Here is a 15,838-nt window from a genome sequence, read left to right as displayed (position 1 = left end):
TAGATTTTTTATAGTTTCATCATTTACTAAAAATATTTTTTCATAGATTTTTTATAGTTTCATCATTTTCTAAAATATTTTTTCATAGAGTTTTTATAGTTTTATCATTTACTAAAATATTTTTTCATAGATTTTTTATAGTTTCATCATTTACTAAAAATATTTTTTCATAGATTTTTTATAGTTTCATCATTTACTAAAATATTTTTTCATAGATTTTTTATAGTTTCATCATTTACTAAAATATTTGTTCATAGATTTTTTATAGTTTCATCATTTACTAAAATATTTTTTCATAGAGTTTTTATAGTTTCATCATTTACTAAAAATATTTTTTCATAGATTTTTTATAGTTTCATCATTTACTAAAATATTTTTTCATAGATTTTTTATAGTTTCATCATTTACTAAAAATATTTTTTCATAGATTTTTTATAGTTTCATCATTTACTAAAATATTTTTTCATAGATTTTTTATAGTTTCATCATTTACTAAAATATTTTTTCATAGATTTTTTATAGTTTCATCATTTACTAAAATATTTTTTCATAGATTTTTTATAGTTTCATCATTTACTAAAAATATTTTTTTCATAGAGTTTTTATAGTTTCATCATTTACTAAAATATTTTTTCATAGATTTTTTATAGTTTCATCATTTACTAAAAATATTTTTTTCATATAGTTTTTATAGTTTCAGCATTTACTAAAATATTTTTTCATAGATTTTTTATAGTTTCATCATTTACTAAAATATTTTTTTCATAGAGTTTTTATAGTTTCATCATTTACTAAAATATTTTTTCATAGATTTTTTATAGTTTCATCATTTACTAAAAATATTTTTTCATAGAGTTTTTATAGTTTCATCATTTACTAAAATATTTTTTCATAGATTTTTTATAGTTTCATCATTTACTAAAATATTTTTTTCATAGAGTTTTTATAGTTTCATCATTTACTAAAATATTTTTTCATAGAGTTTTTATAGTTTCATCATTTACTAAAATATTTTTTCATAGAGTTTTTATAGTTTCATCATTTACTAAAATATTTTTTCATAGAGTTTTTATAGTTTCATCATTTACTAAAATATTTTTTCATAGAGTTTTTATAGTTTCATCATTTACTAAAACTATTTTTTCATAGAGTTTTTATAGTTTCATCATTTACTAAAATATTTTTTCATAGAGTTTTTATAGTTTCATCATTTACTAAAATATTTTTTCATAGATTTTTTATAGTTTCATCATTTACTAAAATATTTTTTTCATAGAGTTTTTATAGTTTCATCATTTACTAAAATATTTTTTCATAACATTTAAATCGTTTCATCATTTACTAAAATATTTTGTCATAACATTTCAATCGTTTTATCATTTATAAAATATTTTTTTCGTAGCATTTAAATAGTTTCATCATTTACTGAAAATTATATGCGATGAAGTAGTCTCATCAAGATGGAAATTATGAAATGAAAACGAAAGTAAAAGAAACGGGCAATGTGTCGTGTTTGTACAGCTTGTAGGAAAGAAAATCGATCTGATTTAATGCAAATTCGGATTGCTTTACTTTTGCTTCCATATCATGTTGTATTTCCAACTCTAAGGAGTAGTTATCGGGGTGGTCCTAATCAGTCACGACGACGGTTGCGACATTTTCTTCGGTCGCATGCTAATCTCTGTCATTTTGTGTGCGATGAGTGTTGACCTGGTCGCGGCCAGCTGAGACCACGAGAACACCCGCACAGAATATGTGTGCATTCATGACGACAGATAATTGTCTGTTATGGCAGGCAGGGCGTGTGTCGCACACCTTTCAATAAGATTAGATCAGGATTATTTGACGTGAACAAAATTTCGATATCGAATAACAACTTTATGAAAAGAAATGCTTTTTCATCGACCCATGGCCACTTCAAGGGAAGTTGTTTGTCACTTCTCTTTGTCTCCCTTCCAAAAGAAAAGAAATGAATGAAATTATTTTGATATAAAAACACTCGACAACCATCTGACGGGTAAATAGTATTTTGGCTCCTCGTAACCTTTAACCAAATTATTAGCATTGAGTAGAATTACATCAATTCATGCGCCATTTAACACTGAGCAGTAGTTTTTTTTATTCATTTATTACACTCTTTGTATATATATATATATATATATATATATATATATATGTATACAGGGTATCCGTAAAGTTACTATACAGTCTTATTGTTTAATTGTATTATATTTGTATTAATAGTTAATATTAATAATAAAATGTTAATATTAATAGTGTGCATATATATATATATATATATATATATATATATATATATATATATATATATATATATATATATGTGTGTGTGTGTGTGTGTGTGTGTGTGTGTGTGTGTGTACAGGGTGTCCACAAAGTCTGGCTACATTATGTAGCCAGACTTTGTGGAAGTCTGGCTACATACTGAAGCCAGACTTTTTGGACACCCTGTATATATATATATATATATATATATATATATATATATATATATATATATATATTATATATATAAATATATATATATAAAGAGTGAAATATATTTGTATATAAAAGAATATATGTCTATCTCCATATATATATATGTATATATATATATGTATATATATATGTATATATATATATGTATATATATATGTATATATATATATGTATATATATATGTATATATATATATATGTATATATATATATATATGTATATATATATGTATATATATATATATGTATATATATATGTATATATATATATATATATGTATATATATATGTATATATATATATGTATATATATATATATATATATATATATATATATATATATATATATATATATATATATATATATCCGGCTACATGTCTGACTGTCTGTCTCCATAAAACTAGAAAATTTGTTTTTGGCTGCCTAGATTGGTAATTTTTCTGTTGGGTGGAAAATCATCTATTCAGACTTCCAGTCAATTATTTTCGAAGGAGTATTATAGAGATATAAATTGTTTATTGCGTCACTTGCGAGAAAATAAATACGCAAAAATCCAAAATTAAAGAAGAAAGAAAAACATGGATTTCATGATAGTTGAAATCAACGTCGACACTAAGCACATTTAACCAGTAAATAATTGGCCATCGTTTCGCCATTGTTATTAAACATGGTTGTCATAATAGACCTGAGAAAGTTGCAAGAATTTTTACTTCTTTAAAATGATGCTTCCTTGTTGTGAAGTATTTTGGTGACATTTGCCTTTTAAATCCTTTTTACTGGTTGCGCCGATCCACATAACAAATAACTCGCCCAAATCAAGAGGGTTTAAAAATGTCGACTAATTTTCCTCCTTCAAAAAATAGGTGAGTCCACCTCCTAGAGAGATAACTAGATTTCGAGCAAAACTTTTTAATAGTGCAAGCGTTCACCCCTATCTTAACTATTGTGATATTGACAACAAAATTAAAAAGAAAAAAAAACAGAAACAAAACAAGATTTTATATTGAGAAGTTATGAAGCTGTCAGCTCCGCACCTAAACTGACAACATTGCCATATTTATATAAATAAAAAATTTGATGCGTATATATATATATATATATATATATATATATATATATATATATATATATATTACCAATGATTCGTTTCATTCAACCTATTCGATGATATTCAAGTCAAAGATGGTGTAAATGCATTTGAAAACTGAAAGGCAAAAACAATCTTGAATGATAAAACTGATTAAAAACAATACTTTTCATGTAGCAATGTAGATTCATCCAACTAGTTTTAAAAATGGTATTTCCTACATAAGGTTCAATTAAGCATTTCAGTGAACATTCATATTAGGGCGACGTTTAAGGATATAACGTAATATATAGGAAGTCCTAAACATATACAACATCAAACACATCAAGGGCATGACGTCATTCAGCAAAGATGTTGCGATTATTGTCTTCTTTTAATAAGTATGACACAAACTTCGACCCGATTGTCAACTGGACGTCATCATCAAATGAACAATTTACTTATGTGTCAGAAAAAATGAACGACAGTTTCTGTCGATGAACAAAACAACAAACAATCTGTAGGGGTAACAAAAAATTCCAATTCTATGCCGCAGTTATTTATCTTCATTGGGGAAAATAATTGTATTCATTAAAACGACGAATAAAAACAAAGACATTAGAAAAATCTAAAAAAATAGAACAACGCAATTTTTTTACAATGATAACATATTATCATATATTTTTTACAATGATAACATATTATCATATATTTTTTACAATGATAACATATCATATTTTTTTTTACAATGTTAACATATTACCATATATTTTTTACAATGATAACATATTATCATATATTTTTTACAATGATAACATATTATCATATATTTTTTACAATGATAACATATTATCATATATTTTTTACAATGATAACATATTACCATATATTTTTTACAATGATAACATATTATCATATATTTTTTACAATGATAATATATTACCATATATTTTTTACAATGATAACATATTATCATATATTTTTTACAATAATAACATATTATCATATATTGTTTACAATGATAACATATTATCATATAATTTTTACAATGATAACATATTATCATATATTTTTTACAATGATAACATATTATCATATATCGCTTAGTCTCTTTGTCTGATCATTCCACTTTTCTGCAGAAACTGCTGATCTGGCTGTAATTTTTATGGACTTTTGTTATTATAAGGCGCATCGAACAAAAAGTGTCTAGGTAAAATAGATTTAAAAAAAGATTAAAAATTAAACCAAAGTATCAAGCTATGAATGTATTTACGCAGGAATTTTTTTTTCTAGGAAAAAGTATCAGCACAATTATGGATTAATAATGATTAATAATAATTAATAATGATTAATAATGATTAATAATGATTAATAATAATTAATAATGATTAATAATGATTAATAATGATTAATTATTATTAATAATGATTAATAATAATTAATAATGATGTATTTAATACAAAAATGAACACACATTTTACATTCAACCATCAATTTAGCATAAATCTCTCATTCTTACTCAACGCGCTATAACCTTTGTCTGTTTTAAACGGTTAAAATGTTAGTAATTACTCATTTTCTTTTCATAGTAAATTGATATAAGTTTCATTCTACCAAAGCTAAATTGATATAGATACATTCCACCAAAGCTAAATTGATATAAGATACATTCCACCAAAGCTAAATTGATATAAGATACATTCTACAAAAGCTAAATTGATATAAGATACATTCTACAAAAGCTAAATTGATATAAGATACATTCTACAAAAGCTAAATTGATATAAGATACATTCTACCAAAGCTAAATTCAACCGCACTGATGAGTGCGACTGAATTTAGCTTTGGTAGAATGAATTAAGAAACGATTGTTTTCAATTGTATCCCGGACAGACAGAGACATCATAATTATATTATGGATTCAAGATCTGACTTTTAATAAGTGCACAGTTGAAAATCTAAATATTCATCAGCTAGTGTGAAAACTGTGTGAAATTAGAGAGAGAGAGAGAGAGAGAGAGAGAGAGAGAGAGAGAGAGAGAGAGAGAGAGAGAGAGAGAGAGAGATTTGCCTTTTCACTCATTTTGTCAATACCATTCCGCGCATTTCTTTTTCAAGTTTCATTGTTTATATTTTTATGAAAATAGTTTCAAGCTTCTCCCTTTCCTACAGTTATTAGTAATAATGCTGCTGATGATGATGATTAGTGTTGTTTTTCTTTTTTGCTCTCATTTTGCTAATTTCTGTATTATTTTGACCCCCCGCCTTTCTTCCTCCTCACTATGTGTGTTTCATATTATTAGGTTCGGTTAATGTAAGAAAACGTGTTCATAATTAAAAGCAAGATTGTCTTCTCGCTTTTATTTTGTTAAATAATTTCTCTCCTATTCAACATTTTTCTAATTATTCATTTTCGTCGCCTCTTTGTTCTCATTTTTATTTTATTTTTCCTAATCATTATCTAAACTGCCACTCATGATCTCCTTTTTTATCACGCCCCTCACCACACACTTCCCAAGTTTTAAAGACGTTATCACTGAATGACGCCTTGAAAATAACCAACCGAGTGACCCTCCTCGGTACCCCTGTTTGACACCTTAACTCATCTGAGGTCACAGCAAAGTCAGCCATGGGTGAAGGCCCGCGATTAGAACCACTTGACACAGAAGACAACTTCAAAGGCAAACTTCATAACACCACACAACCTAACCCTAACCAAACACCACACAAACTAACCCAACATCACACAAACTAATCACTAAACAAAAACATTTTGTTTCGTTTCGCTTCCAATTTGTACAATGCAAACTATTTACCAGGTAGGAAAAAGTAAATCGCCATTTTCATCTCCATTTTTTTTTTTTGGCATTTCTTCTTTTTTTAATGTAGGACATATCAATCTGATTTTGATATTGTCTTCTTTGTTGACGACTTTGTGTAAAGTTTGTTTTTACAATGAACGTTGTGCACATGATAAGAAAATCAACAATGGTGGCTGGCGATGGGCGGTTGAAGTACTGCCATGATATAATTCCAACACTCTTCATTCACGGTCGCCGGATCGAGTTAGGATGAAGCGCATCTAGTTTAGTTTTAATTGATTAAACATCTCTACTCTTGCGCTCCTTCGTGGGCTTTCTTTTTTTATATTTATTACAATCTATATAATAATACACTAAGACAATTTTATATTCGTACTCCGGTTGCTACCCTCAAATCATTTCGTCCAAAAGGGCAATGCAAATAAATAAATAAAAATAATAAAAACTAATAAATAAAATAATAATAAATAAAATAATTACATTTTTCTATTATAATTTGTCAGTTAAGAAGCAAATACAACGCAGATTAAAAACAATAAATACTTATTTGTTTAAAAGTTATAAAGAACTCAATTTCGACGATATACGTTTATTCATTATACAAGAAAGGCCAGTTGAATTATATTAGTACTTCAAATATTTATAGAAATAGTATCATACACTAAGGATGGTTTATAATGAGTAAAATCTTTGTTTTAATGAATACCACGGCACAGAATTATTTTGATAAGTTTAAACGCAAAATGTTCATTTCAACTTGCCGACATATTTCTATTAATTTTGCGCATGCGAAAATGCATTCATAGCTTGAAGGGGTTTAAATTTTTATCTTTTATTTTTTTCTATCTGCCGATAGCCCAAACGGTAAGGAACACAACTGGACCGCTAATTGTTTTAGTTTCGATTCAAGTTGATGGTACCTTAGTCATTTTTCTACTTTTGTATATATCAGGTACAATATAATATTCAACAGAGAATTAATTCTGTAAAAATAAATATAAAAATCTGCATGAATTAAAATATCATACTTAAGCGTATTTTATTATAGAACAAGACCGGACACTCCCCACCCCGCTTGTAAATAAACAAACTAAAAAGTAGACAAATCCGAAATGCCTGCAATAACGGTTTTAACGTTGTGCTGGACTGGCGTCAAATCTGCGTCTTGTTGCGCAATTAACCTCCGATTAATGGCAACAATTCCGATTATTCCCTTTTCCTATGCAAGAAGACGCCATCATTTATGTCTGCATTGCAATCACTTATTTGATATTCCACCTCCATTGCTGTTGCCCATTTATTGCAATTTTGCTTTTACAAAAATTGATAATTTACTTTTGTCCTTTCTTTGATTGTTAATGACGCCAACAAGTAAAGCGATTGACTGGCTATATCGGAGAACCCTACCTACCTATTCCCCCACGCCACTCACGCAAAAGACTATATCAATATAGGGATGAGAAGTGAAAATAGAAGGAATGTGTTTTTAACCAAAAACTGATTAAAAAAAAAAATCCATTATCATTCATGGCTGAAACTTGATTGACAAGCGAACGATTGACATATATGGTTGCATTGTAGAATGGATTGTGAATTTTATTAACTATTCTATAGTGGCATTTTTAGGTCACTCTCTATCTATCTATCTATCTATCTATCTATCTATCTATTATATAAAATGAACTTTGTGTGTGTGAGAGAGAGTATGTGAATGTATGTGAATATATGGCAGCATGGCATTATGTATGTGTCTGCGTTGGTGTGCCTTGTTCTTGTTAGAGCGTGTATTGATTTGCGCGTATTGATAGAAGCTGGATACGCGAGTCTACCTCGGCACGGGGTGATTTGTAGAGAATACGTTCTTGGGTCTTCAACTGCCAAAGCTGTCGCAAACTAATTTTGCTGACCAAGTCTTATGGGAATTTCTAAATTGGTACTGGTTTATTACTTTAACATACACGTGTTACTTTTTGAGGCTTGGAATGATTTTAGTTAACACGTTCATGTAAAAATGTATCGAAAGTGACGAAGAAAAACGGTAAACAGTTAGAACTATTTACATTTTTAGAATTCGTTCGAATCATATGTCTAATATACCACGCGTATATGTCCTTATATCTTCTATTATTTAAGAGGAAAAACAATGACTAGTAATTATCTAATTATTTGTTTTCTTTTATTTCAGGTCCTCGATCTCGAAAATTGAAGAAACGCGATCGATCTGCCGACGAAAAGCGCCCTCGAACCTCGTTCACCAGTGACCAATTGTTGCGCCTCAAACAAGAGTTCGATGATTGTCGATATTTAACAGAAGACAGGCGAAAGAAACTCGCGCGCGAACTCTCTCTGAGCGAAGCCCAAATCAAAATCTGGTTTCAAAATAAACGGGCCAAAATCAAAAAGTCATCAGGAATGAAAAACCCGCTGGCCCTTCATCTGATGGCACAAGGACTTTATAACCATTCGACAGTTTCTATCAAAGATGAACACTACAACAATGAAGCGACCTTTTAAACTTAAGATCTCTTTCCAGTTCATGGCGAGACATGTTTCTTAATTTCTGCAAGAATGGCCAACATGTCATGGGTTGGTAGTAGTCTAAGGAATAGAATAGCCAGGTACTCGTTTGGCTCGAAGTTGACAACTAGCTGGCTTTGATTTATTAATTCTACTGTAATGGGAGAATTTGCAGACTTGTGGGTCAATATTAATGCGCATTTCTCATTTCTGGGCGGACCACTTTTTTTCTTTTTATTAGAAAATTCCATTAATGTTTTCATCTATTAGAGTTCTATCGATGATTCTTTTTTTAAAAAGTTCTATTGAACATGAATGCTCTAAAAACTTTAGTAAATAACTCTTGACAGAGCTATCTCGAAATTTGTTAATATTTCGCGTGGAAGGAATTTTCGACATTTCCGACAGATTTTAAGGTCAATATTCCAAAACATCCTTTAGTATATCTCAGTTTATAAAAAATGAACCATTAAAAAAACGCATTTTATTAATTATTTCGTCCGAAAACATTTTCTTTAGTAAAATACCCTACGCTATTCATATTTATTTCTTACAAAACCTACATATTTGTTACCTTTCTAATGTGAATAATCTCGTGACGCAATGGATAAAGTGCTAAGTTATAATTAGTTCTAAGTGACAGGTTGAAAACTCAATCCTAAGTCCAGGAAATAGTAAGAATATAATTAAGAATAACTTCAGAATTTTACCCGGTCATTGCTGACGGAAAAAAAAAGATAATCCCATGGATTAAGCTGTTCAATTCCAAATTTTGTACACAAAGCGCATGTGAAAAGGGCCGAAGGTTACATCGGCCGAAATGTTGTGCGAAAAACAACCACGGCAAGAGGCGTAATCCGAACACTTCAAATACTAAAACCTCTAAAATGATACATTTTCACCTCCTTCTTGATAAAATGTAAATGAAATGGTGTTGCTCGGATTCAACTCTTTGATTGTATGCCTCAAGGATTCAAGAAAAAGTCTCAGTACTGAATATATTATAACTAGTTATTACGATAACTTCTCTGTAATAAGGACAGCAGATAGGTGTGATTTCTTCATCTTTTCTTCATCATCTCTAAAAGTGATGGAAGCAAACTTCCAAAGAGAATAATGCAAAACAACATATATTATTAATTCATACACATGCACGCACATATCACCACAGATTACAATAGTTGTCGCTAACATACATCAATAGAAAGAAAGTTTTTTTATATTGAAAATTAAACTTGTTTTAGTAATAAAATATTAGGAATGCTTGTAATCTAATGGATGAATTACGAGTCTAAACCATTGAGAGATTCCAATTTCCCTGGTTTGTTCGCATCGGTTTTCTTAATAGTAAAGATGAACTTTTAATGACCTATCTAATAAAAGATAGTTTGAATGTTAAAAGATGTTTTTAGCCTCAATTAAGATGTCATCACCCCATGTATGTCCCTTTGAGAGGAAATTGTCTACATTGTATAAATATGTACTTTTGCTCCAAGAAGTTTTCTTCGTTTGTTTAATGTAAATAAAGAGAAAAAAAGAAGAAATTTTCAAATTAATTTTCTAACAACAACAAAACAACGTAGCGTTTCCGGTCGATAATTTCTTTTTTGTGGAATCGTATAAAAGTATGAAATTGTATTTATTGTTTGTAAATTTGTACATCCAGAAAATGTTTTGGAAATGGAACAGATGAATAATATGAGCCATCTTGTTATGTAGAACATTTTATTCGTAATTTGACAACTTGAAAAGGTGTGCTTATTTCTCTGATATATATATATATATATATATATATATATATATATATATATATATTCAATTCACCCCATACATATATATATATATATATATATATATATATATATATATATATAAGTAAAGGATGAGAAAAAGTTACATAGAACTCTATACACCATCAGATCAATCAGTTCGTAAATGAGAGGGAAGTGGACAAATGAAAAATTATGAGGTTATCACATTGTCTTCCCCTAAAAATATTTTTCGATTTCATCCTTATCCTCTTAATAGTCTCTTTTAATTCACCCCATACTTTTTCATCTTTTCATTTGTAATCTAAATGTTCTCAAGTCGGTTTTATTTTTTGTATATCCTTATAATGTTATACTGTCAGTTTTGCCTCTTCTGATGAGAAGCATTTATCTTCGAAATACCATGGCCTAAAGATCTTAGGATTTTAAAAAGTTCCATGTAACGTTTTTTCTCATCTTCTTAATTCCCGTATGAATTGCTCCTCTTAACCGGGTAAAATTTTACTATCTTGATAGCTTTGGCTTTGATAATATTCTTCTTTTGGGCTCATTATATATATATATATATATATATATATATATATATATATATATATATATATATATATATATATATAATCTACAGACAGACTATCTCGCTTTAACACATTTCTTCAGTGCAGCTACCGAGCCAAGATTCGAACCTATAAACAAGATTCGAACCTACAAGATAGTCGGCAGTTCTACATTATGAGCCATTGGGATTGGCTCTCGTAAATCATATCTCCAACATCGACCTCCCCATTTCTAAAATACCTCATTTGTTTGTTTGCAAAGAGCTTTGCATCATTCTAATTAAGTAGCAGGCGATATGATTTACCGAAAGTATTCTACATCCAAAGGGGAGATTATCCATGTTATGAGAAACAATTTGTCATATACGAAAATATCTCTTAATGTAGCGATAGATGCTCGATATTACAAATAGAACATATTCGTAGTTAAAACGAAACTATAAAACAAACAAAATAGAATTCAAATTTAATATAGATTTTTAAACTAAGAGATTTTTAAATTAAGAGATTTTTAAATTAAGAGATCTTTAAATTAAGAGATTTTTAAACTAAGAGATTTTTAAACTAAGAGATTTTTAAACTAAGAGATTTTTAAATTAAGAGATTTTTAAATTAAGAGATTTTTAAATTAAGAGATTTTTAAATTAAGAGATTTTTAAATTAAGAGATCTTTAAATTAAGAGATTTTTAAATTAAGAGATTTTTAAATTAAGAGATATTTAAATTAAGAGATATTTAAATTAAGAGATTTTTAAATTAAGAGATATTTAAACTAAGAGATTTTTAAACTAAGAGATTTTTAAACTCAGAGATTTTTAAATTAAGAGATTTTTAAATTAAGAGATTTTTAAATTAAGAGATTTTTAAATTAAGAGATTTTTAAATTAAGAGATTTTTAAATTAAGAGATCTTTAAATTAAGAGATTTTTTAATTAAGAGATTTTTAAATTAAGAGATTTTTAAATTAAGAGATATTTAAATTAAGAGATTTTTAAATTAAGAGATTTTTAAATTAAGAGATTTTTAAATTAAGAGATATTTAAATTAAGAGATTTTTAAATTAAGAGATTTTTAAATTAAGAGATATTTAAATTAAGAGATTTTTAAATTAAGAGATCTTTAAATTAAGAGATTTTTAAATTAAGAGATTTTTAAATTAAGAGATATTTAAAATTAAGAGATTTTTAAATTAAGAGATTTTTAAATTAAGAGATATTTAAATTAAGAGATTTTTAAATTAAGAGATCTTTAAATTAAGAGATTTTTAAATTAAGAGATTTTTAAATTAAGAGATTTTTAAATTAAGAGATATTTAAATTATAAGATTTTTAAATTAAGAGATTTTTAAATTAAGAGATATTTAAATTAAGAGATTTTTAAATTAAGAGATTTTTAAATTAAGAGATATTTAAATTAAGAGATTTTTAAATTAAGAGATTTTTAAATTAAGAGATATTTAAATTAAGAGATATTTAAATTAAGAGATTTTTAAATTAAGAGATATTTAAATTAAGAGATTTTTAAATTAAGAGATATTTAAATTAAGAGATATTTAAATTAAGAGATTTTTAAATTAAGAGATATTTAAATTAAGAGATTTTTAAATTAAGAGATCTTTAAATTAAGAGATTTTTAAATTAAGAGATTTTTAAATTAAGAGATTTTTAAATTAAGAGATCTTTAAATTAAGAGATTTTTAAATTAAGAGATATTTAAATTAAGAGATATTTAAATTAAGAGATCTTTAAATTAAGAGATTTTTAAATTAAGAGATTTTTAAATTAAGAGATATTTAAATTAAGAGATTTTTAAATTAAGAGATTTTTAAATTAAGAGATATTTAAATTAAGAGATATTTAAATTAAGAGATTTTTAAATTAAGAGATTTTTAAATTAAGAGATATTTAAATTAAGAGATTTTTAAATTAAGAGATTTTTAAATTAAGAGATATTTAAATTAAGAGATTTTTAAATTAAGAGATTTTTAAATTAAGAGATATTTAAATTAAGAGATTTTTAAATTAAGAGATCTTTAAATTAAGAGATTTTTAAATTAAGAGATATTTAAATTAAGAGATATTTAAATTAAGAGATATTTAAATTAAGAGATTTTTAAATTAAGAGATATTTAAACTAAGAGATTTTTAAACTAAGAGATTTTTAAACTCAGAGATTTTTAAATTAAGAGATTTTTAAATTAAGAGATTTTTAAATTAAGAGATTTTTAAATTAAGAGATATTTAAATTAAGAGATTTTTAAATTAAGAGATTTTTAATTAAGAGATTTTTAAATTAAGAGATATTTAAATTAAGAGATTTTTAAATTAAGAGATTTTTAAATTAAGAGATATTTAAATTAAGAGATTTTTAAATTAAGAGATCTTTAAATTAAGAGATTTTTAAATTAAGAGATTTTTAAATTAAGAGATTTTTAAATTAAGAGATATTTAAATTAAGAGATTTTTAAATTAAGAGATTTTTAAATTAAGAGATATTTAAATTAAGAGATTTTTAAATTAAGAGATTTTTAAATTAAGAGATTTTTAAATTAAGAGATATTTAAATTAAGAGATTTTTAAATTAAGAGATTTTTAAATTAAGAGATATTTAAATTAAGAGATCTTTAAATTAAGAGATTTTTAAATTAAGAGATCTTTAAATTAAGAGATTTTTAAATTAAGAGATTTTTAAATTAAGAGATATTTAAATTAAGAGATATTTAAATTAAGAGATTTTTAATTAAGAGATTTTTAAATTAAGAGATATTTAAATTAAGAGATTTTTAAATTAAGAGATATTTAAATTAAGAGATTTTTAAACTAAGAGATTTTTAAATTAAGAGATTTTTAAATTAAGAGATATTTAAACTAAGAGATTTTTAAACTAAGAGATTTTTAAACTCAGAGATTTTTAAATTAAGAGATTTTTAAATTAAGAGATTTTTAAATTAAGAGATTTTTAAATTAAGAGATATTTAAATTAAGAGATTTTTAAATTAAGAGATTTTTAATTAAGAGATTTTTAAATTAAGAGATATTTAAATTAAGAGATTTTTAAATTAAGAGATTTTTAAATTAAGAGATATTTAAATTAAGAGATTTTTAAATTAAGAGATATTTAAATTAAGAGATTTTTAAATTAAGAGATTTTTAAATTAAGAGATTTTTAAATTAAGAAATATTTAAATTAAGAGATATTTAAATTAAGAGATTTTTAAACTAAGAGATTTTTAAATTAAGAGATCTTTAAATTAAGAGATATTTAAATTAAGAGATATTTAAATTAAGAGATATTTAAATTAAGAGATCTTTAAATTAAGAGATATTTAAATTAAGAGATTTTTAAATTAAGAGATTTTTAAATTAAGAAATTTTTAAATTAAGAGATTTTTAAATTAAGAGATATTTAAATTAAGAGATTTTTAAATTAAGAGATTTTTAAATTAAGAGATTTTTAAATTAAGAGATTTTTAAATTAAGAGATCTTTAAATTAAGAGATATTTAAATTAAGAGATTTTTAAATTAAGAGATCTTTAAATTAAGAAATTTTTAAATTAAGAGATTTTTAAATTAAGAGATTTTTAAATTAAGAGATTTTTAAATTAAGAGATTTTTTAAATTAAAAGATTTTTAAACTAAGAGATCTTTAAATTAAGAGATTTTTAAATTAAGAGATCTTTAAACTAAGAGATCTTTAAATTAAGAGATTTTTAAATTAAGAGATTTTTAAATTAAGAGATTTTTAAATTAAGAGATTTTTAAATTAAGAGATCTTTAAATTAAGAGATCTTTAAATTAAGAGATTTTTAAATTAAGAGATATTTAAATTAAGAGATTTTTAAATTAAGAGATTTTTAAATTAAGAGATATTTAAATTAAGAGATTTTTAAATTAAGAGATTTTTAAATTAAGAGATATTTAAATTAAGAGATTTTTAAATTAAGAGATTTTTAAATTAAGAGATTTTTAAATTAAGAGATATTTAAATTAAGAGATATTTAAATTAAGAGATTTTTAAATTAAGAGATTTTTAATTAAGAGATTTTTAAATTAAGAGATCTTTAAATTAAGAAATTTTACAGCTTAAAGTGAAATACCTATTTTTGACTTTGCTAGAATAATTTATGACCTCTAAATTAAACAAAAATCTGTTCAAATTTGGATAAGATTTTTGCATGTGTTATATTTTTAATACACATACACACACGTGCACACACACATATGCATATAAATATACCAGAAACATTTTTGAATGCTTTAGAGTTCTTTGCTTTGTTTTTAAATGCAAGAACCATTTTCAGCATGATGGTTCTGCATCAACGAACATTATCCCGAGGAATTTTTTGTCATATTCCTTTGAAACTGGTTTCTTTTTTCAAATGTTTCAGTCTCACACTATTCAGAGCTGTTCGATATGATTCATATCGGACAGCCATCGACTTTGCAATTGATTTTTTAAAAATCCCATTTAGAGGCAACCTATCGTTTAGTTTCTTTATCAAAACTTTTTACAAATTTTATTTTTAGATAAGAACATTACAAGGGACCCTCATGCAGTATGCAAACATATTTATAAGAAATAACCCTAAAAGACATAGTTAACAGGTA

The 15,838-nt window shown here is 25.2% G+C and overlaps 1 protein-coding gene across 1 annotated transcript in view; it reads left to right on the top strand.

Annotated features, from left to right (window-relative positions):
* Positions 1-10,482, top strand: part of LOC145258284 (uncharacterized) — a 246,049-nt gene extending 235,567 nt beyond the window's left edge. The window contains exon 2 of the mRNA XM_080116290.1: positions 8,576-10,482. Coding sequence (XP_079972416.1) covers positions 8,576-8,904 — 329 coding nt within the window. The 3' untranslated portion in view covers positions 8,905-10,482. The remainder of the gene's footprint in view (positions 1-8,575) is intronic.
* The last annotated feature ends 5,356 nt before the right edge of the window (positions 10,483-15,838 follow it).

This window comes from Euprymna scolopes, chromosome 33 (assembly GCF_053919585.1).
Source record: "Euprymna scolopes isolate OS-2025 chromosome 33, ASM5391958v1, whole genome shotgun sequence".
Taxonomy (NCBI): domain Eukaryota; kingdom Metazoa; phylum Mollusca; class Cephalopoda; order Sepiida; family Sepiolidae; genus Euprymna; species Euprymna scolopes.
Note: the sequence above shows the minus strand (reverse complement) of the source record. Positions and strands in the feature narration are given on the sequence as shown.